The sequence below is a fragment of the Sceloporus undulatus genome, chromosome 1, assembly GCF_019175285.1.
Source record: "Sceloporus undulatus isolate JIND9_A2432 ecotype Alabama chromosome 1, SceUnd_v1.1, whole genome shotgun sequence".
Taxonomy (NCBI): Eukaryota; Metazoa; Chordata; class Lepidosauria; order Squamata; family Phrynosomatidae; genus Sceloporus; species Sceloporus undulatus.
Window position 1 is genome coordinate 160,215,042 of NC_056522.1, and position 23,646 is coordinate 160,238,687.

General features: G+C 39.5%; 1 protein-coding gene across 9 annotated transcripts; it reads left to right on the forward strand.

Annotated features, from left to right (window-relative positions):
• The first annotated feature begins 1,327 nt into the window (after nt 1-1,327).
• Nucleotides 1,328-20,998, forward strand: NEK3 (NIMA related kinase 3). Of its 9 annotated transcripts, none has more exons than XM_042446764.1 (17): nt 1,373-1,483; nt 2,480-2,525; nt 3,378-3,444; nt 4,325-4,519; nt 5,705-5,798; nt 5,962-6,059; nt 6,885-6,968; nt 8,303-8,370; nt 8,495-8,581; nt 10,325-10,379; nt 11,125-11,325; nt 14,145-14,250; nt 14,731-14,850; nt 15,591-15,671; nt 17,176-17,310; nt 19,094-19,214; nt 20,870-20,998. In XM_042446764.1, the coding sequence occupies exons 4-17, from the start codon at nt 4,403-4,405 to the stop codon at nt 20,934-20,936; spliced, it is 1,434 nt and encodes a 477-aa protein (XP_042302698.1). In that variant the 5' UTR covers nt 1,373-1,483; nt 2,480-2,525; nt 3,378-3,444; nt 4,325-4,402; the 3' UTR covers nt 20,937-20,998. The 9 variants fall into 9 exon arrangements, with proteins under 9 accessions (XP_042302692.1, XP_042302695.1, XP_042302691.1 ...); XM_042446762.1 differs by having other exon boundaries at nt 1,385-1,474; XM_042446758.1 differs by lacking the exon at nt 2,480-2,525 and having other exon boundaries at nt 1,328-1,483.
• Nucleotides 20,999-23,646: the final 2,648 nt, after the last annotated feature.

Genomic DNA, 23,646 nt, shown 5'->3' on the forward strand with positions numbered 1-23,646 from the left:
ATAAGTGGAGAGAAGGCCCAAATCATGGATTTTGATGTGATTTGTGCATAGGTTGACAGTCCAATTTATGGGACAGAAGGTTTTAATATCGGGTTAGAAGCAGATAGTCATCAAGCGGAGGAGGAGGAGGAGAATAAAAGGGTGTAAGATCGGGTTAGAAGTGGATGGGGAAAGGGGTACCTGGATTGTCTGGGGAAATGCAAAGAGGAGGATGCAAAAAAGGAAATCACCACACACACAGCTTTCAGGAATCACTGCTGAGGCACGGAGAGTGCTTTTTAAAGGACCTTTATAAGCAATATTACTATTTGTTGTTAACTGCCATCCAGTTGAGCTCAACCCATGGCGACTGTATTGACCCATATATAAGTTGACCCCAGATTTTAGAGTCAAGGTTGGGGCATAACTTTCTTGACTTACAGTCGAGTATATAAGGTAGTGAAAACATATTGTTAATACCAATATTACGACAGTAGTGCTATAATCGGCTCCATTGTTGGGAGCTGCTCAGATTTGCAGCCTAATGCACCATGATCATCAGGGAATTCTGTCACGGCTGGAAGCATCTCTTGCTGTGGTCACTGGCTGGCTGATGTGGCAGCGCCAGCACTGTAATGGGATGTGGAGATGTGGGAAAGACAAGCTCCAGGTTGGGCATTACTAGAAATGGAACTGAAGTTGGAGAACTACCCGTATCACACTGTGTCCATGCTACAACCACATCGGTGTTGTACATTTCTGGGCACTAGGACGTTGTGGAGCTGGGGACAATCAAAATGATCAAGGCAATAGAAATAATGGTCCTCAACCGTTTGGTCTTCCAGATGTTTTAGGCTTCAGCTCCCATAATTTCTGACTGCTTCCAAGTTGAGGCCTCTGGGATTTTGGAGGACAGGAGGTAGTCCAGAGCCTAGGACTTTGCCTAGATGGTTCATAACCATAACCCTCTACTTGGCCATGGAAAAAACACTGGGCCAAGTCACACACAGCAACAAAGTTCTAAGCCTCCTTTTCCTCCCATTAGGAACTGAAGGATTGTCCTTTAGCAGAAAGGCAGGCAAAGTTTATGCCTCCTCCTCATCCTTGCCTATATCCCCTCCTCATAAAGAGCTGTTCTATATAGATAAGACAGTCCTGACTAGTTGCTGTTGATGCACCCTGGTCTCCACCTCAATTTGAATAATAATAATGATAATGATAATAGCAGTCTTGGGGAAGTCAGGCGCCTCAGAAGATGCCCATGGCAAGCAACCCTTTGCAAAATCTTGCCAAGAAACACCCATAAATAAATGATTTGAAGCCACACAACAACAACAATAGCAGCAGTAGAACAAGGAGCCCCTCCTTCCCCGACTGTAGGAGCAGCAGCCAGGAGGAGGAGGAGGAGGGCAGCAGCTGGCCTTCCCTCTCTCTTCCTGCCCGGGTTGCTGCCCCTGCTGCCCGCAGGAAGGGCCGGGAGAGCGCGCTGCTTCAAGTAAGCCAGGTAACAGTGAGGGCCCTGGGGACTCAGGCAGGGAGGGATGGGGGCCCCTGCTGCCTCTGCCTCAGGGCCAAAGACAAGGCACACCCCCTTGTCCCTTTCCCACCCCAGAGAGGCTTTGCTCGCCCCAAGGGTTTTCCCGCCACTCTGGAGACCAGGGTTTGAATCCCGCTTCAGCCCTGAGAAGAACCCACCTGGATTGTGTGTGTGTGTGAGAGAGAGACCTTGGGCCAGAAGTCACACTCTCTCAGCCTCCTCAGGGGAAGGCCATGGCAAAAGCCCTTCTGAAGAAATCTTGACAAGAAAACCCTATTATAGGGTCCGTCTTAAGGCCACCATAAATCAAAAATGAAAGCACACAACATATATATACCTGTGTGTGTGTGTATATATATATATATATATATGTTGTGTATACACATACAACATCATACATATGTACACAGATACATATACACACATATGTTTATGTATATATATGTTTATATGCATGTAATGTATACATACACACAGATATATACACAACACATATATACACACACCTATATAAACGTGTACACATCAATACATATACATAAACATGTTTCTGTATGTAATAATATACATACACATACATATATACAACATACGTACTGTATATATACACACACACATATATAAGTTTGTGTGTATATATATATACACATATATATGTATCTATATATGTTTATATGTAATTCATTTACTATATACACACACATATATAGTGCAGTATGTGGAGAGATCATCTAGCACCTCTGAGACTCACTATACCATGTTGGCTCACACACACACACACATATATGTGTGTGTGTGTGTGTGTCTTGTAGCACCTTTGAGGCTAACTGAAAGAACGAAGTTGGCAGCATGAGCTTTCCTAGACTAAAGTCTACTTCCTCAGATGCATTTGGTGGAGTAGAAAGCCAGGGTCGTGCAGTATTTATTTACTGAAAACCTGCCTACTCCATTCTTGTGTTGCAGATAGTGGCATGCTTGTTAGAGGACTGTAGGAGACATAGTCCAAAAGGTAATTTTTTCAAGTGCTGGGCATCATGCAGAACATGGATCATTTCAGATTGGTGACACTGAAAGTGGTGATCAGAGGGACAAGTAGTTCCCATTATTTTTTCCCTGTTGTTATTATTATATTTATTATTGTTATATTTCTTTATACCCCACCCTTTCCCCAAAACTGAGACTCAGAGCAGCTAGCCCCCTTTCTTTCCAAAATCTGGTATAAGGCCTGTTTCCACTCACCCATCCAGCCCCATGCAATTTGTCCCATTTGTGGTCTTCCCATAATAAACATATACATATTGTGATGCTGTCTTTGTTTATTCTGGCTCTGAGTTCTAGCGGAAGACCCACACAAATGGCCTCCAGAAAGCAGTCTTTAGTTACAGGCCTTTAAACTTTGTACCCATGTGTAATTGTTGAAGGCCTGCAATCGTATGGATGACTTCAGTCATGTGGGTCTGCAGTTTGAACATAGCACCTCACTGCCACAGAGTGCCTGTTTCATCTTAAGGAACTACGTGACTGTCACACCCAGCATAGTTACTGGCCTTTAAACTATACAGACTCATAATGGGTGGAACCACAATATAGTTGCTCCTACTGTACAGTTACAGCATTTTGAACTTACTCGAATATGCTGCCTTTCTGCAGCATAAATAATCCCATAACTCTGAAGCCCATTCCAAGTGCAAATGGACATACCAGAGCTGCATGAATCCATGTAAACATTTCTGCTTGCCTTAGGCAGCAGTGGATCATGCGGGAAATGCATTTTCATAGACTTATGGATGGGAAATGTGTGGTTCCACAGGTGCAGCTTAGCAATATCGGGAAGGTCACACATTCCCTGCTCTTGCTCTAGCCAGGTGTTTGAAGCAGCCAGTGGAACAGATGGACTTATGAAGAAGCACTCTTAAACTGATGGACAGGTGAGTTCGTGACATGAGCTTATACTTAAATTGAGCTGCAAAGAGCAGATTTATTTGTTTGTTGTGTGCCTTCAAGTCATTTCGACTTATGGCAACCTGGGGTTTTCTTGGCAAGATTTATTCACAGAATGGTTTGCCATTGCTTTCCTCTAAAGAGCAAATATTAAAGATCAGATACTCCAATAGTAATAGTAAAGAGCAAATATTCAAGAGCAAATAATGTGACTGGAAAGGCTCCTTGTTTGCCCCTTGGAACTGCAAGTGTGGCTCCTTTCCCGATGGCTGGAGCCTCACTATAGAACTGCATCATGCTACCTTTTGAAAATAAAAGAAGCTCTTTCTTCCCCAAAGACCCACAAGCCAAAGTACTCCTTCATATATAAATTTTCAAGTGGAGTGAGCTTCACTCTGCTGATCTGATGCAACTAATGAGCAGGTGAAATCATCTCCGTAAAAAGAAAGGGGAAAAGAAAGGATCTTCAGACTTGTTATTCATCTGCAGTTTGTTCATGAAATCTTGCTTATCAGTAGGCGTTTTTGCAGGTGCCCTTTATCTCACGTGTTCAACATATTTTAAACTGTTTCAAAATTTTAATACAATTGTCTATTTAATGAGGGAGAGGTTGTACCATACATATTTTTAAGTGTACTGTATTTTATTTTAATCTGTAAAACTGCCTTGGCTTCTATATTAGAAGAAAGGCAGAACAGAAATAAAATGAATGAATGAATAAAATGATGCCTTATTTGCCTGATATTTTTTGGAGGGAGAGAGATTTTAAAAAGGAGTGGGAGGGGGCTGGTAGATGGGTTTTGCTTCAAGAGGAAATGCCCAGCATCATATGACTAAGGTTGTTGCTGTTCTATTACTCTGAATTAGGAAATTCTGGGAAGTAAGAAAGTCCAGCCTACTCAGCTTTGGAGGCATCCCTGTAAACATTAAAGCAGTTTGATAACCATGGAAAAATACAGTGTGCTAAAGATACTTGGAGAAGGATCATATGGGAGAGTTCTTTTGGTCCATCATAGAAACAGAGGTCAGAAATATGCAATGAAAGAAATAAGACTTCCAAAGGTAACTGTTAGTTATCCACATATTTTGAAAGCCTGAAAATAAACTCCTAGTCATTGCCAAAGACCTTTGTGTTGGATCCTTGCAAGAAAAATATAACTGGATGAAATACAAGATGATATTCTGTGTGGAAAAATCCAACATAGTGTGCACAATGGCAAACAACTTTCTCAAAAATTACAGTGTCCTATATGACACAGCATAGTATAATGATTTCACATGCAACTATACAACAGTTGTCCACTCAATACTCCCAGGCTCAGTGTAGGGTTGGACTGGATGGCCCTTGGGGTTTCTTCCAACTGTACGATTCTGTGAACAATCTAATGAGAATCAGCATGGTGTAGTGGTTTGAGTGTTGGACTACAACTTTGGAGAGCAGAATTTGAATCCCCACTCAACAACCTGGTAACCCTGGTTGTGTGTGTGTGTGTGTGTGTGTGTGTGTATACATATATATATGTTGCTCTTGATATCATCTTTTGTTAATCACTTCATATATTCATGTATCCTTTCTTAAGGGCAGACTGCTTTAAAATGTTATGTTGCATACAAAAGACATGTACACGTTTTGAGAGAATTCCATTTGCAGATGTTTCTCGAGTTAGAAAATTACTACCAGGGTTACCAGGTTGTTGACCTAAGACGACATCATGTAATTCTGATGGTATAGCATAAAGCTTCTGCCTATAATTTCATACATATCATATCACAGGGAAAACCATAAGTGGAACATAGGTTGAGGAGCGAGAATTTCTGACAGTAAACACATGGTTTACTGGGGCTCCTTTCACCATGTGTAGATAACTTTCTATAAATTAATTAATTGCTGCCACTTTTCATATATGTTAATGGATGGAAGCCCTCCAGGAAGGAACTTTCTTGCAAGGCAACAATCAATGCAGACAATAATTGAGAATTATTTTGTAATGATTTTAGCGGAGTAGTGTCTGTTCAGATAACTACTGTATATAACAATCTGGTGTCTAGGCTCGCTTAAAGTATTTGGAAGCAAGTCCCAGTGATATCAGAGGTACTTGATTCTACATTTATATGATAAGGACCACAGCCTTAGATGTGGCAGATTTATGCCCTCCTTTAGAGTACGTAAGATAGAAATAATTTGGTCTAATAAACCAGTATTGTACTTGTTTTACTGCAGTAGCTCTATGTTTTTACTGTTTTCAGTCTATCCATGATGCAGAGAAGTCCTGGAATGAATCCATTCTTTTAGCTAAAATGAAACATCCAAATATTGTCACATTTACTGAATCATTTGAAGGCAAGTATAGGTATTTAACATATTTACATAATTCCATTTGTAGAATTCATTCTTTGTGCCTTTTAAAAAAAACTATACTATTTGTGCTGCCTAAATAATAATATACAATAGTAATACATTTAGCATAATCTAAGGAAATGTTCTTAAATTGTCTAAACATTAGATGATGGACATCTGTATATTGTGATGGAATACTGTGATGATGGAGATCTGATGCAAAAGATTAAACTTCAGAAGGGAAAGTTGTTTCTGGAAGATACAGTAAGTACATAATACCTTATAATTGAGTGTGTTTGGGGTATTTGTTTTTAAGCATTTTGTCAGCACATGGTATATTGGGGTACTGTATTTCCTGAACTCACCAGGGCTGAAGCCTTACTTAGGTCCCTCCCCATCCTCCCCCACATGAGTCTGCCTGATGTTGCTACTGCAGCTGTTGCCCCCCTCATTTACAGTCATGTTTCACCCTCTGGAGACCATGGTTCAAGTTCCCACTTGTCCATGGAAACCCACTGGCTGATCCTAAGCAAGATACTCTCATCCTCAGAAGAAAGCAAAGGCAAACCTGTTTGAAGAAATCTTGCTAAGAAAACCCCATGATGGAGTTGCCATAAGTCAGAAATGACTTGAAGGTACACAACAATAGCAATTCTACATACCTGCCTTTGTTGCCCTTCTACCTTTCCCAGCCCTACTAAAGTTGCCCAGCAGCTCCTCTTACCAGCTCCCCCCACCTTCAGCTCTCTCCAGCCCAGCACTGGTTGCTCGGCAGTCCTTCTTAGCAGCCTCTTTTCCCAACCATCATCTTATCTGACCTCTCAAAATTATACCACAAACTTCCCCACCACTTCCTAGCTAGCCTCTTCCACCCCAAACACAGCTATTGTTCAAGTTTACCAGGAAGCAGTAGCCCCCTCCCTCCATGTTTTTGAAGTTTAAACTGGCAGTTGGGCTTTCTCCCAAAGCAACAGCTTTGTCCTGCAGCTGCCTACTGTTACCTTTATTTTTCCCTCATGTAAAGTGTACACGTAAAGTACAAGTAAAGTGCAATTCCATGTGTCATATCTTTTCTTTTCTTCACCACAGATACTAGATTGGTTTACACAGATGTGCCTCGGTGTAAAATACATTCATGACAAACGTGTATTGCACAGAGACATCAAATCCAAGGTGAATGAAATAGATATTTACAGACCTTTACTACAAGAGAACTGCCAGTCCTTTCCTAAAGACACCAACATTTTTCAAAATCCTAAAGCTAGTTCCTTTGTAACATTCTGTTTTGTTTTTCTCTACACATCTCTTTCAACTATTTATATTTTGTCATTCTTCCTTAAAAAACAAACAACACTTCATATGCTAAGACTGCTTGATTCTAAGGGTCCCCACAGTCAGTCAGAGGATAAAAAAACAATATAAATAAAATAAAACTTTTATTTATATCCTGCTTTTTGTCAAGACAATCAAAGCGGCGTACATCATGGACTGCCATGTAATATTTCTTCCCAGAGGATTTGAATTCCACTCCGGTGGCACTGTAACTTTGTAAAATAGAAAGAAGCCCCTGATTCACTTGAGAAATTTCCAGTTAAGCAAAGGTGGGCAACCCGCAATCTGTAAGTAGCACTCAGCGGCTGTCTGTGTAGCTGCCGTAGGTACCCTACCCCACTTATAGTTCCACTCCCCACACTGCTGTTGTTAACACCACCACAAAGAATGTGTAAAGACCATCAACACTGTGTGCCCATGTTTCTCAGCAGAATTGGGCTCTAAATAGCAGAAACAGAATTGCTGGGGATGGAAAGAGGATTTTAATCTCACCCTTGCCTCAGTGGCCTAGATCAAGACTGCTGTAAGGAAGGATGAGGTAGAGAACTCTCTCCTCCCAAAAATCTAGGCTCAGGATATGGATGGGGAAGAAAGTGCGAGGGTGGTGTGCATTAGCTGCCTCTGGCTGTCCAGCAAACATTACCTCTGATTTATAAACTGGGAAATCTCCATTGATGAACATTGGGACATAATGTATTCTATTTTGTGTAAAACAAAAAAGTAACTATGGCCCAGTACATACCATTGAAAAATGGTGGTTTGCTGGCGTCCTATTTCTCTTCAGATGAAAGCCGCAGCCGCCAAACATTTCCATGTTCTTTTTACTGCGCCGGAGTGACATCACAAGTGCACCACTGGCACACTCGCAACATAAGCACTTACGTCACAATGGCAGCACCCATATATATTGATTGGTGCGCGATCCCTAACCCTAGTATCACCGCCGCCACACCACAAAGTGCCCATCTGTATCAGGCCTATATTAGGGAAGCCTGCTAAGTTAATAGCTAATGCATTCTGATGATTGAACTAGACATGATGTAGTAATAGCCACCTTTATTGAGATACAAAATGGGAATGCTGCCTATACAACAGTTGAATGCTGATTAAATAATGCAAAAGTTAATGTGCGGATTTAACTTTTTCCCTGTTTGTATGAACTGTTCTTCTTACAGAACGTATTTCTCACACAACATGGAAAAGTAAAATTGGGAGACTTTGGATCAGCGCTTCTTCTCACTAGGCAAGTAAATCCCATTTGGGAAACAAGATATGTTTTACTGATCAATTAAAAAAAAAACTTGTTAGCTATTTTAGAAATACTGGCCTGTTGTTTCTAATGATACCTGTATTTATTTTTGGACAAGCCCAATGGCGTATGCTTGTTCCTACATGGGAACTCCTTATTACGTGCCTCCAGAAATATGGGAGAACATGCCCTACAACAATAAAAGGTAAGGGTGATACTGAACCAGGAAAAGCATTTGCTATATTCTTATGTGGCATTAGATAAATAATGCAAAAATTAGTCGATGCCAATCTGGACAAGATTATTCAATTTGAAAATTTAGTTCAGCATCTACTATTGTTTTTGCGTTTTTGGCCAAGAAACAACAATCATGGTGACAAAAACAAGACTTTATGAAGGGGAGTAGAGATGTATACACAGAGAAACTCTGTGCTAAGTTCTTAAAACTTGTGTCACACTACTCCTGGTTCTTATCTTGTTTTTGGTGAACCTATCACAGGGTTTTCATGGCAAGATTTTTTCAGAGGAGGGTGGCCGTTGTCTGCCTCTGAGGCTGAGATAATGTGACTTCCCCAAGGTCACCCAAAAGAGTTCCATGGCCGAGCAAGGATTTGAACCCTGGTCTCCAGAGTCCTAGTTGCAACACTCATACTACTAAGCCACACTGGCTCTCTCCTTCTCTCATAGAAAACTCCTGTTGGTAGTCTGGGCACTAGATCTCTGCCTCTGCATAAATGCAACTGTCCGCTTCTTGAAGATGCTTCTCTTTGGGTCTCTGTGTTTCCATCTGATGTATGACAGCAGATTTTGTAAAATGAAGTTGTTAAGGGATGGAGACTTGTCTTTATAGTAGAGGCACTACTACGACTTCTTCCTAAGTCTATGAGGTATCATTTACCATGTGGGAAAATTAATTGAGGGTGTTGTATATTCCGCAGGTATTTAAACCAGTCATTAATAGGAATATAAGTACAAGTTGTTATTGCGTTACCAGCCTGTTTCTTGAAAAATGTAGAGTAGGGGTGGGCAAAATATGGCCCCTGAAGCCCATAGATCCAAATTTTGTTTTGTTGTTGTTTCTTTACCTACTTCCCTCCATGCCCCAAAACAGTAGTTTTGCCTCTCCATGCCCCAAAACCTTTTAAAAAAACCAAATACTAAAACTAAATAAAATGGCTGAAATGGCCAAGAACAAAACTGGAAGTGATATGGCACCGCTTCCAGTCACATGTAGAGGCAAAACAATGGTCACTGCCTGCTCTGCTGATGCCCACCCTGCTATAGAGGTAAATTTATTCTCAGTAATGGGAGAGATATAAATAGTGATTTAGGTGCATGCAGAGGGCTTAACACTCAGTGGCAGTGTTGATATTTTGCTTTGAACAGCTGACCCTTATTCAAAATTGATTTTGAAACTTCCATGAGGGCTAACCTAGGAATTAAAGTACCTAGTCTGTGTGCAGAATCTGTTCTGCATCTAAATTCCTCTAAGATGATGCAGGGTGGAGTTAAAGTGTAATATGGACTGGACCTTCCTTTCTCATCTGAAATCACTTTCTAAAATGTAATTTTTTCAAGGTGAGTCTCTTGAAACTAGAAATAACTTTTGTTGTTGTGTGCGTTCAAGTAATTTCTGACTTATGGCAACAGTAAGGCAAACCTGTCACAGGCTTTGCTTGGCAAGATTTATTCAGAGGGGATTTGTCTTTGTCTTCCTCTGAGGCTGAGAGAGTGTGCCTTGCACAAGATCAGCTGGAATACAATCTGACCATCCTGATTTGTATGATGCAAGCTATTTAAATTATCCAGCTAAATATATAACGTGTGTATAATAACATATAAAGTGCTTTTTACTGTATTCTTCCATTCACAAGATATTTCATTTGTAGCAAAGTGGACAGCATGCTATAGTGTTAAACTAACTCATGTTTCAAACCTGTCTTTCCAGTGATATATGGTCTCTGGGTTGCATTTTATATGAACTATGCACTCTTAAACATCCAGTAAGTACCATTTCATTCTTTTTTCTTTTCATTTCATTTTTTACCTCAAAGAACTGATTCAGGGCCAGTTTCTATATTATGTTCATACCCAGAGGCCAACTCTTGGCATCCCAACTCACTTGTAATATGTAAAAAGCACTGTGGCACAGCTGCTGCAGCATGTGCATCCAGATACATTAGTGTGAAGAAGCTTCATTATTGCACACCTTTCTCTTCAGAATGGTGTATTGCTGCCCCAAAGAACAATACTATATGCACTTGCTCAGACAATGATATTGTATTTTTGATGATTTCTAGGTTGCTTGGTTAATGCTGAACAGAGAGAAAGAACCTCCATACATATGCAGCTACATTTCTTTTTGGGAAATCTGGAGATCCCCCCCCCTCCCCGTCAGCTATAAAAGTTTTTTTAAAACCCAAAGAGCCAATGGGTGACAGTTTTCATGGGAGTGAGACATGGGAGTGGGAATGTACAAAATGCTCTTGCACCAAGAGATGTCATTGCACACAGTTATGTTTTCTAAAACAGCTTTAAGAATTCTGATAGGTGGCAGGATGAGCAATAGACATTGCTGGTCAGAGGTTTCCCACCTGCAGTGTTATACATGCTCCTAGTTCATTTGCATGCATTGGTATAAAGACAGCATTAATTAATTTTTGTACCATACCTAGATCTTTTAGACATTTTAAAAATGAAAACTGTCTCTGCTACCTGTAGTAAGTCATCTGTCTTCTTTCAATTCAGTTCCAGTCCAATAGCTGGAAGAATCTTATACTTAAGATATGTAAAGGATATTACAGTCCACTTCCATCACATTATACGTATGAACTTCAGTATTTGATAAAGCAAATGTTCAGGAAAGATCCCAAGAACCGTCCGTCTGCTAGCACAATTCTTGCCGGAAATTGTTTGGCAAAGCGTATGATACGTTTTTCTTCAGAAGAGGTATTTGCCTACTTTTGATAATTTCTTCACTTTCTGGCCATAAAGTTCAGTGCTTTAAAAATGGTAGCAAACCATGATGTTTTAAATTTATTTGCATAATGAGAACTCTAATGTATGTTCAAATGTAGAATTTCTACTGAGCATTTGGAATATTTTTAGAATAAACCACAACTAGAAATCAATATAACATATATGGCTTCCATCCAATATTGGATATGTTGACTTCCTCTTTGACTGCACTCCATCTCCAGATATGATCCCAAGGGCCTCCCAGTCCTTTGGAGCAGATTTGAGGCGTGTGATGGGGAGCAGCCAAGATAGGTGAAACAGGAATCTTTTTTGCTACTGGTGAATGGACACTGTTGGATATAAACTTTTGTAACAAAAATTTCAGAACAGATTTCAGCATAATTTTCATATAGCCACTGACATCTTCTGATTTTCAGATCGTAGTGATAGATTACAAACTTGATTGGTACATCATATTCTTGAGATTACAAACTTGATTGGTAATATATCATATTCTTGACACTTATGAATAGTAAACCATAATTTCCATTTAAATCATATTTATTTGTGAAATGAATATCCTGAAATGTTTAAATACAAGTGCAGTTGGCCCTTAGTATCTGCAGGGGATCTGTTCCAGACTACTCCCTTCTGCCACAGATACCAAAATCCATGGATGCTCAAGTCCCATTGACCTTAGTGGCAGTGCAGCCATGTGGGCGCACAACCCTTAGGGACAAATGCACTGAAGTCCTCCCTCCCTCCTCCTTCCTCCCCCCATTCTCTCTCTATCTTTCCTTCCTTCCTTCCTTCCTTCCTTCCTCCCTCCCCCTCTGAGGCTTCTTCCCTAGACTTGGCTTTAGGGACAGTTTGGAAGCAGAGACTGGAGTCCCATAGGCCAGAGTGAGCCAGGGCGGGGGCTTGGGTCTTGGAGCCTGGAGGTCCCATCCTGGGTGTTGGGCCTGGAAGGAGGCTCTGAGACCCTGCTCTGGCTCCCTCTGGCTGATGGGGCTCTAGCCTCTGCCTCCAAGCCTGGAGAAGAAGCCTCAGAGGGCAAGGGAGAGGGGAGATAGGAAGGAGGGAGGGAGGGAGGGAAGGAGGGCTTCAGTCCAGTTGTTCTCAAAGGCGGCATGGCTGTGTGCACACACCACCATTGGGAACAATGTGGGCTTGCCTTCCATGGATGCTCAAATTCATAGATGGCAAGTCCATGCATACCGAGGCCCCATTGTATGAATACTATTCTCAAGTAACCAAAATTTGACATAGGTTAGAAATCAGAAACACCAAAAATACAGAATTGTATTTATTTCTATGAGTCTTTAGTTCATATTTCCATAAATGTTTCAAAGTTTTCTAATCTATATAAACAAAAATGTAAATGTTGGTTTGTTCAAAATCTTAAATCTCTGAAAGTTCTTCACCGATTGCTTTGAAATTTTGACACAACGTTCCATTCTAATACACTCATGTTTTTATATACATATACCTACTATTATATAGATGTCACATCTGTGACAGGTAAACATATTTTTAAAAAAAATCAGCGCCATCTGTTAGACGTAACAGCAACCCACGCTATACTAAATATTCGATTGGCGTTTGCAATCATCATTGACAAAGCTCAGGGCCAGTCTTTAGAATTGTGCAGTTTAGATCTAGACACAGCTTGCTTCTCACATGGACAATTATATGTTGTGTGTTCTAGAGTCAGCAGATCTCTATATCTACACAGACAATGGAACAACAAAAAATATTGTATACCCAGAAGCACTGTGAAATTAAATATTTCAGAAACATACGCTTTCTTATTTCTTTCTTTTCCATTTAACCAGACTGAGCCACAGCAACGCGTGGCTGGGTACATCTAGTTCTCACATAAGTTTTCAGATTCCTCCCCATGCACATGACACTGAGAAGTATCCTCATGGATACAAGATTTTTTTTTAAATGCTTACCTGGTTATAATTTTAATAGCGATCCTTTAGTCTTGGAATTATACTGGTGAATATTGACAGTGACCCTATTTATTTATTTTTATAGTATTTATTTAATTTCTATCCCGCCTTTCTCCCCGAAGGGACCCAAAGCAACTCACAATAACAATTCTAAAAACATATTGCCATAAAACAATTAAACAATGTCAGTAGATCAGTAAATGTCATGGACAAGAGTATTTTAGGGTGTAGTTGTTTTGTGATACCTGCCAGATAAAATAAATTTTATTGCCTTGTGATTATTAATAAGAACAGCCTTTTGAATGTTTAATGTGATGTATACACTGTCTTTTCCATTTCCAAGGAGTTTGGATATAGTCCCAGAAACCAGGATTCTTTCCTGGGCTTCACAGCATTAAATATAATTATAGGATAGGTGTAACTCACAAGCCAGGGTGGTATAGTGATTTGAGTGGGGTATAAATATTATTATTATTATTATTATTATTATTATTATTATTATTATCGGAGTACAACTCCGCTCTGGAGCCAAGGGTTCGAATCCCCACTCCATGGAAACCAATTGATTAACCATGGGCAAGACACACCCTCTGACTCTCAGAAAAGGGCAAAGGCAAATCCCTGCTGAATAAATCTTGCAAAGAAATCCCTGTGATAGGTTTGCCTTAGGGTTGCCATAGGTTGGAGACAACTTGAAGGCAAGGCACACAACAAGTTGTAATTCACAAATTTGTCAAAAATATTTGCTCACTGAGTAAAGCATAGCAATACAAAAGTAGCTAGACTTTATATGTTTTGTTACATTATATTTTTGTTCAATAATGTTTTATTCTGTTCCTAAACATTTTAAAGGAGGAAGGAAAATACATCAGGAATGAGAGTAGCTATCCAGAAGCACTAGCTGTTTCCAAGAGTTCCTGTGAAGTGGGATCAGTGAAAACAGCTGTGGATAAAAAAGGTAAAATATCTAGAATTCTGATTTGTCAACTGAGGCAATTTCTGATGAAGTCATTTTTGGGGCTTCCATGAATGCAGGTGATCTATGAATTGCTTCTTTAAAGCTGCAGTTCTGTATACACCAGGGAGAAGCCATAGTAAACTTAAGAGACATTTATTTCTGAGTACAGTGGGCTCTTGGTATCCACTGGAGTTTGATTTCAGGAACCCATGGATACCAAAATCCATGAATGCTCGAGTCCCATTAAATACAGTGGATAGTAAAATGGTGTCCCTTATATAAAATGGCAAAATCAAGGTTTGCTGTTCAGAATTTATATTATTTTGGAATATTTCAAGCCATGGATGGTTGAATCTGTGGATAAGGGGGTCTGTGGAGGGTCGACTGTACATGTGCATGAGACTGAGCTGTCTGATGGAGTACAGAAATGGTTGAAGACACAAGTGAAGTATCATAAAACATATCATAAAACCTCCCCAGGAGCTGATTTACGAAAGCCACAGAGACGACAGTGGGAAACAGGAAGATCCACTACACTGATGAACATCTTGGAAAATGCACCTTTACTTTCTTCTAGTATTACAACCAAGGAAGAAACAAGTAAGAAATTATCTGTTTGTTTATGTCTGTGTATAAAACATATACACTGGTCCCCCGGGTTACGAAATACCCAGGTTACGAAATTTTCGGGATACGAATAAATCCCATAGGGATTTATTGTTTCGGCTTACGAAGGTTTTTTCGGGTTACAAAAAAACCCCGGCGCTGTTTTAAATGGAGCCGCGGCGCAGCCGCGGCTTTTTCCCCATTAGCGCCTATGGGCTATTCGGCTTACGAAGTATCCCGGGTTACGAAAGCGGCGGCGGAACGAATTAATTTCGTAACCCGGGGTACCAGTGTATGTATACACACATACAGGTTATTTGCCTTGGTGTATAATCTCTGTCTAGTTTAGTGTGTAGAAGAAATGCAAAGCTTGCTGGGGGGGGGGTTCCCCAAAAGAGGTTAAACAGGTGGTTAAAAAAAGAAGATTTTTTAAGAGGGAGGCATACCTTGCACCTATATTATCTTTTAGCCACCAGATGATCCCATGACAGTTAAAGTAGTAGCAAACTGCATTAATTTTTTAGTGTGGCAGCAGCCTAAGACTCCCAAAACAGTAGGATAATAATTTGAACCCCTTCTTTATGTATCATGGTTTTGGCTATAAAACAATAAAAAGGTAGAAAAGTAAAAAGAAGTTGCAGAGGTAAACCAGTAAAACAATCTTCTGCTAGGAACCAATTATTTCTGGAAATATTTTTCCATTATTTGTTATTACAGCCAATTATTATTTACAGGCAATTCTGACTCTGATGATTGCAAGATCCGCAGGTCGGCAGTTCGAAGCCCAAGTTCTGTCCCATCACTTCAGTGGGAAGGTAACAGTTTTCTATGTGGTCATGCTGGCCACATGGCCACAGAGTCGTCTTTGACAACACTGGCTTTTTGGCTTAGTAATGGAGATGAGCGCTGCCCCTTGTACTCGGACATGACTTGACAACCTTTTCAAAGGGGAAACCTTTACCTTTACAGGCAGTTATGGCACATTTCAGAATTTACACCCTTTTTCAAAATGGAGTGTTCATTATGGTAAGAAATTAGGCAGCTGTGGGCTGAGAGAAACTATCCTCCAAATTTCAGCTTGGCTTATAATAACTTGCTTCAGTATGACTTTTTCCCGTCTTTCCTACTAGTTGCTGTCCTTCAAAATAAAATTAGGAAAGTTGTGGAGAGAAGGGAAACCAGTTGGTGGGAAGACTGCAGTATATGGATAATATGTGAATCACGCTGCTTGGTCTTTTCTCTCCACATTCTTGGAAAAGCTGGGCCCATGCTGACCTGTGATGACTGAGTTTTGCCCATTTATAGTAATCCACAGTATACACATGGTAGAAATGGCACAGGCAAAGCAATGGGTAAACATTTAGTTTCTCAAGAAATGTTGCCTGATGTAGCTTTGTTCAAATACAAAGGGTTGATAGGTAGGTACAGAGTGAGATGGATTTATTTGGGAGATTTTCCACTATTTCATTAGGTCTTAAATGGGGTTTTAGGTTGGCTGTTCAACGAACAGCAGACATCTCAAAAATGATGTTATGCAAGTTTTTCCCAAACCTGCAAAGGCTAACATAAATAAGTTTGTCAAATTCAATAAAATTTAAATCTGTTGATTCTCAACTTTATGGGATCTATTTTTACACAGAAATGTATTATTTTATTTTTATTACACTGTTTGTTCAAGAAGCTTGAGATGACATGCATAATCCCTACCTTTGTTATTCTCACAATAACTGTGTGAGTCTAAGGAGTCTTAAGTGATAAGAGGTAGTGCCTGAACCACAGTCACTCAGTGGGCTTTGTGGGTGAGTTGAGATTTGAACATAGGTCTCTCTGATCTACTACTTTACTTTCAACCTATTCTTACTAAATCCATTTGTGAAGTACTTTGCAAGAAAAAGGCTCAATTACTGACAGATAGTCCTTTTATTTTACACATACTAAAATAATTATAAGTAGCAGCTCTATGCTTACAGTGCAGTTTTATAAAATGTTCCCAAATAATTATAAACTGTGGCCACAATACCTCACAATAGTAACTGTATTTAAACTCTTGTTAAGCTTTCCTTTGTGTTAGAATATGGCTAGCACCATGTGCAGTAATTTAAAAACTGATTAACTGAGACATAAACATTCATGGAGAGCAGTCATATTTGCACATAAAAAGCTGGGAAAGTAGTAACCTTATACCCAGACCCCAATTATTTTATCTCTGACACAAAATAACATATCCTCTTTGATTTTTTTTCTGAGTGAGTTTTACTTATAATGAATTTGTATGGGTTCCTTTTCTAGCAGTTTAATGTTTGTTGTTTTTGTGATTAGGTGGCTGTGAGAGAAAATATGATGAAAACATTGTGCGTAAGCAGTGGTCTAAGGAACCTCCTGAAACTTTGCTGAACATTCTCCACAATGCTGATATTAGTTTAGCTTTTAAAACATACACAATCTACAAAGCAGGTAAATCACAACATAACAGTACTCTAACACTGAAGACCATCATAGTTCTTTGAATATTGGCAGAACTTTAGATGCAAGACTCTATAGACATACACTGGTTGGTGTGGTTTTTATTTTAACAGCACAGATCATGACTCTGGCAAAAATAGTGGCTGGGTGATTAATCTGGTATTACCTTTTTGGACAATGTCATCAAAATGAATTGTATCCAGGTGATGTTGGTTATTTTGTAAAATAAAGTTTAGATACGATAAAATAACATTAATACTTTTACATAATGTGATATTTATTTTGTTGAAGCCTCTGAGGACACTGTTCCATCATTCACTGTTGTTCTAAATTCAGATAACTATTAAATTAAAAAGAGAAAGAGAAGTGTAATGCAACAATTCCTGAAAAAGAACGGAAAATCTGATACTCTTCACAGCACATCATAGTAGTTTTCCCTGTTTTGGCTGTAGGGTATATCCTCTTCCTTTTTTTTGGGGGGGGGGGGGGTAAACAGAAGTGAGAGTGTCAGGGATATGTGAGAGAGCAACTGGTCATAGTAAAATGTTGGGGGCTGATTATATTACCTTTGGGATACTAAATGTCTGCCAAGATTGTGCCAGCACAGCTCCATGTGTTGGATGTTGTTTCTGTGTGAATATGAGCAATTGAACTCCGTCTGAAATTGAATGAATTTTGTTAATAGAACCTCTAACTTGGGATGCCAATACAATGTAGTGGATATTCCAGGAACAGCACACAGGATTTGTGTTTCTAGCTGAAAGATTTCTTGGTTGCTGTTTCACAACTTAAATAGCTGGAGCAGTTTGTATGAAAGAAGACACTGAAGAAGAAAGTTTGATTTTTTTTTAACAGTCACAACTGTGTTCAGCACGGTTATTTCATTTCAGACTTTGTCTGTATGTTCAGGTATTTTCAATTCATATTCATTCCTCCTATTGTACTTGTGGACATTTGTTTTTTATTGATTTATATGAACTCAGCATTTGCATTACTGCTGCAGACACATTCCAATTCAGTTCAAGCCTTTTAAGCAAAATGAAAGTAATACGAGAGAAGCATCTTCTACCAAAGTGTGCAGATAATTCTTTTTTTTTTTCCCAATTAGGAGCTCAACAGCTTGCTTTCCTCCAAAACTGGCTGCCCCCCTCTAAAAATTACATTTCCCAGCAAGACTTTTCTGTGGGATCACATGCTTTTTTGTCTTTTTTCCTTCCCTCCTCTGTTTCCTGTGACCATAGTTTGCTGTTGAAGTGCTGCATTGATGTTTTGGAGCATTCTAAGATAATGCCAACAAAAGTTTGCTGTAGTTCAGACATAATGGCAAACTATAACTCTAGCAAAACTTAGAAGGGATAGAAAGAACAAACTGATAAGATAAGCATGTGTGCCAGCCCCAGTCCCTAGAGCCCCTGGCAGTTTTGGTTTAATAAGTTTTGCATTTTTTAAAAATGATAAGAAACTGTGTGCGTATTAAAATTAGGCAGGAGTTAAATGAGCCTTTGGATGTGATGGTGGAAATTTAATAGAGAAGATGGAAGTTATATATATTCTGATACTAAGATTAGGGGGGTAGTTCAGAACAAGAGATTTCTAGACACACATACAAGCTTGAACCCCTTCATGGGATGGAAACTTTTACATGAGAAAACAGGAAGTGAAAAATGAGCTGTGCATTTTCCTTATACTTTATACTGATTTTTACACCAAAGTTTAGTTTTCTTATCTTTGAGGATGGGAATCCTGTTTTTATTTCATTTTCTTAATGTTACAGCTTCAGATGACCTACTGAAAGGACCACTTACTGAAGACACAGAAGCATCTGATGAGCCAGATGGGGACATAATTATGGAGGATACAGAGAGACTTGAACCTAGATCAGATGATGAAGACACGTATGTTGACACAGAGTTTATTATTGCAGTTTCTTTTTGTTTTAACACTTTCTTTATATCAAACTTGACTAAGAAGATTACTGCATGCTGCTTTTAAACCACAATTAGACCTGGAAAAAAGCAGCTTTGGCAATACTCATCACATGCTGCTGTCTCTGACCTATGCTGCATCCCTTTTTACTGATGGGAGAAACCCATCAATGAGCATGCAGCCACTCTGTTCCCGAGGTGCGAAACACTGCTGCCAGGCCACATGTGATATTAGAAGTCACATGATGTCAATATTTCCTCCTTTCCCCCTTCCCTCTAGCTATTTCCAAGCAAGCTGATTCCCTTTATTTCATTTTATTTCTATTTTAGTTGTTTTTTTAAAAGATACCAGTCACAATAGCAGAGCTCTGGAATTGTGTGAAATTAAAAACAAAACAAAACTGAAAGGCATGCTGCTGGGTACAAGATAGGGCAGTGAGGCAGAATTAAGAGTCAGAAAGAGAACATGATGGCAGCAGCAGCCTGTTGCAGGATTGCAACCATGTGTGATAATGGTTGCTCAGAAAACCAGGACTTTTTAAAAACTGACATGATTACTACAAGAATGGAGCTTTCTAGTAATCTCTTTACATTAGTATCATATCATATTCAAACATCATTGCCTTACAAAACTGCTACAGTATTTGATGAAGGCCATGTGGAAGAGTTGGTGTGTATGGATTTTCAGATCCCCCTCTCCATAAGCCATTTCCCATTCAATCTAGTGATAAGCGTTTCCTGAAACTTGCAAACAGTATAAAACATCTCATGAGTAATCTTCAATACAGTATCACTTACTGCAATTGGAACATACAATATGGGAAGAGCATCACTAGCGGCATGTAGAAATATATGGGCCATGGAGCGCTGTGGCTGTTAGAGGGACAGTGGTCCATGCAGTTTTTGGAAGCCAAGTGCTTGGTCATCAGTTAGCGGTGGCATTGGTAGAGAATAGTACTAGCCATTTGTAGATTATGCCCTATGACTACAAACAGATGATTAAGAAGAGAATAATAAAGCAGATGTATGATGTAAAAGAATTTCTCTAAGAAGCAATTTAGGTCCAAAACACACTGCAAATATAATCCAGTTTGAGACTGCTTTAACTGCCCTGGCTGAGTGCTAGGGAATCTTGGGAGTTGTGATTTATTGTGGTCCCAGATCTCTCTGATAGAGAAGGCTAAATGTCCCACAAAACAACAGTTCCCAGTATTCCCTAGCATCGAGCCAGGGCAGTTAAAGCAGTCTTAATCCGGATTTAGACCTATGACATTGCTGTTCCTTTCAGATATCTAAAGCACTGCCCCAAGCAGAAAATAATGCCTGGTTCCAAATGTTTGTTAATTTAACTGAGACCTGAGAAAGAGGCAGTGTTTATATACTGACCTGAAGCAGCTATAGGTTGGCTAACTAAAACACTCATTTTGCTTTTATAATGGCTGCACAGCAGAACTAATTTTTCAGAAAGATTATATAGTCTATAGACTCTATAGGATTGCTGGATATTGTAGATATTGGACATTCATCCTAAGAAAGTAGAGGCCTTTCTTGTTCTGTAATTCTAGATTTATTCCCCTCCTCCAAACATTACAGTGAAATCTGACATTTCCACTTTCTTTTTGTAGGGATTTTGAAGCAGAAGATGATCCAGACTGGGTTGCTGAACTGAAAAGGATGACCAAAATGAAATGACTGAATAACTGAACAATTGAACTTTTTTAAAAAAAGTACTGTTGGTTAATCTGTAGTTGATGCAAAAATACAGGAGAATGATTGGAAAGAATATGTCATTCATAACAGTGATTCCAGATGGATTCTTCAGACAGCCAACAATTATATACTGATTAAGCTGATTTCAGGGTTTTTTTTGGCATGAAAAATACAGTATTTTAGGAAAAAATGTGAACAGTTTTCTTAATTTTTTTCCTTAAAAGTACTGAAATGTACATTTCTTACATGAAAAACATACACACAGTAACAACGCAGAAACAGCATATAATAATAGTACTGAAATTACAGTAGCCAGGTGTAGTTGGCACTAAAATAAATTAAACCTGTTTTTCGATTAGATCTATATGATGCTTTTTGAAATACAGAGTTACATTCCTTAAGACTCAAAGACACAGCTGTGTTAATCTAGTTTTGTATGCAAAGAGATGCTGTGGCACCTTTGACACTAACAGAGAAAGAGGTTAGTAGCATTAAGCTTTCTATGGCCCGATCTAGACGGGCCTATAGTGCGCCCTCGTCACGTGCTAGGGGTTGGCCAAGGGTGCACCGCCCATACGTGCCTCACCCCTAGCACGTAACGAGGGAGTCAAAATGGCGGTGCCCTGTACACACAGGTGCCGCCATTTTGATGCGACGGATGCTTAGTGTCCGCATGTCGCACCCCTTGTGACGTGAGTGTGCCATTGGCGCACTGCGGCATCACAAGGGCGCTGCAGAAAGAACCCACTTTTTGCAGGTTCTTTTTGCTGTGCGAGGAAGCTGTGCAGTTTGTCTGCTGCGGCTTCCTTGCGCGGCAAAACAAGGCACCCTTTTGGGCAGTCTGTACCCCGCCATAGACTTGGTCTACTTTCTCAGATGTGTGACACTAATTACTTTTAAATTCTACAGACAGCAGGATTACTGACAATGCAAACTGTTTTAAAATCCATGCATCTGATGAAATAGACTTAAATCTGTGGTCCAGAACACACTGCAGAAATAATTAATACTGCTTTAACTGCCCTGGCTCAATGATAGGGAATTCTGTGAACTGTATGTAGTTTTGGGAGAGCTACCAGAGAGCTTGGGTGCCACAATAAACTACAATTACCAGGATTCCCTAGCACTGAACCAGGGCAGTTAAAGTGGTTTCAAACTGGGTTATTTCTGCTGTGTGTTTTGAACCAAAAAAAGGATTATGCTACCAACTTCTTACTCTTAGTTAGTCTCAAAGGTGCTACAAGGTCCCTTTGCATCCTTCACACTCTTTAATGGTTACTGAGCTTCCACTTGGCCCCAAATCCAGTTTTCTATCAAGTGCAGCCCCCTTAGGATCAAAGTTATATTTTAGGGGGGTTGCTCAGGAATGCCCCTAAATGCACACTGGGGAGTATGGAGGTCATATCTACCGTATTTGGCAGTTCCTGGGCCCACCTGTGTTGTATAAGGTGGCTTCTATGTTTTTACACTGAATTGTTGCAGTTCTTTTGCAGTGATGGTAATTTTGTTAATCTGCACTGAGTTTGTCTGAAAAGGTGAGAGATGAATCTTATATGAGAAACAAAATCCTTCCAGTGTCCCAATAAAACCAAATAAACCCCTTTCCATATGGAACATGGGTCATTTGCATCATTCAGACACTATACTTGCCTATTTTTGCAAAATTTTTGCACCATTTTTTAAAATAAATATTGTAACTTTTATATACTGTTTTGTTTTGTGTGTCCTGTTATTGTTGCATGGTTTTGAAATGGTCAGATGTAATCGGTTTATAAACATTCTTAAATAAATAAAAAACAAAGTAACAGAAAACAGTCTCTTAATGATTGCTAAGAAGAAGACCCCTTAAGGTTGCATCTACACTGCAGAATTAATGCAGTTTGTTGTTGCGTGCCTTCAAGTTGCTCCTGACTTAGAGTGACCCTCTCATGGGGTTTTCTAATTTCAAACGCCCTTAATTTCAATAGGTACGATTTCAAGTTTTGGGGATGCTTGATGTGGGTAAATAAGACATTTGTGAGGAGGCTCTGATTCAGGGTGTCCAGATGTCCTCATCACTAAGGAGGGCAGGGCATCACAAAATGGAGGATATTCAAGAAAATGGAGGGCATTTGTATATTTATTTGGTTTTTATTCTATAAATATAAACCCATTCTTCTCAGTCATGCTCCAAATGGAGGGCATTTTATATTTGTTTATCATATCAATATAAATCCATGCTTCTGAGGATGACTGCCGAGAAAAATGGGAGGACATGACCCAAATACAAGCTGTAAATAAGGAGACCTTGGTCTGGGGAATTTATCATTAGCTCAAACAGAGGAGCGGTCTCTATCCTATGTATACGAAGGTAGCCAAGGTAAATAGGTCAACAGAGACAAGTTTTATGAAAACTGAATACTGTTTATTATTCATTCACACATAAGACAATCATACACTCGCACAATCATCCAAGAACTCAGGAATATAGTAAGTTAGCGTTGGATAGATAACATGAGGCTTTTCTAATGGTTATATTCACCTGTATTGGTGGTGCTCCAGGTCCAGATTGATGAAGACTCAGCAACACGGAGGGGAAGGAAGGAGGGGGAGTGGATTGGAACTATATCAGAACTCAGACTGACATGAAGCCTGTCTGAATTCTAACATGGAACTTCGAACAAAGGAAAAACTGGACTTTTTATAGGTTCCT

Bases quoted from the DNA above. Each gene is read 5' to 3' on its own strand.
- NEK3 (XM_042446758.1), top strand. From the start codon at position 4,403: ATGGAAAAATACAGTGTGCTAAAGATACTTGGAGAAGGATCATATGGG. The intron at 8,582-10,324 runs GTAAGGGTGATA...CTGTCTTTCCAG, and splicing joins ATGCCCTACAACAATAAAAG to TGATATATGGTCTCTGGGTT. The intron at 17,311-19,093 runs GTAAATCACAAC...TTAATGTTACAG, and splicing joins ATACACAATCTACAAAGCAG to CTTCAGATGACCTACTGAAA.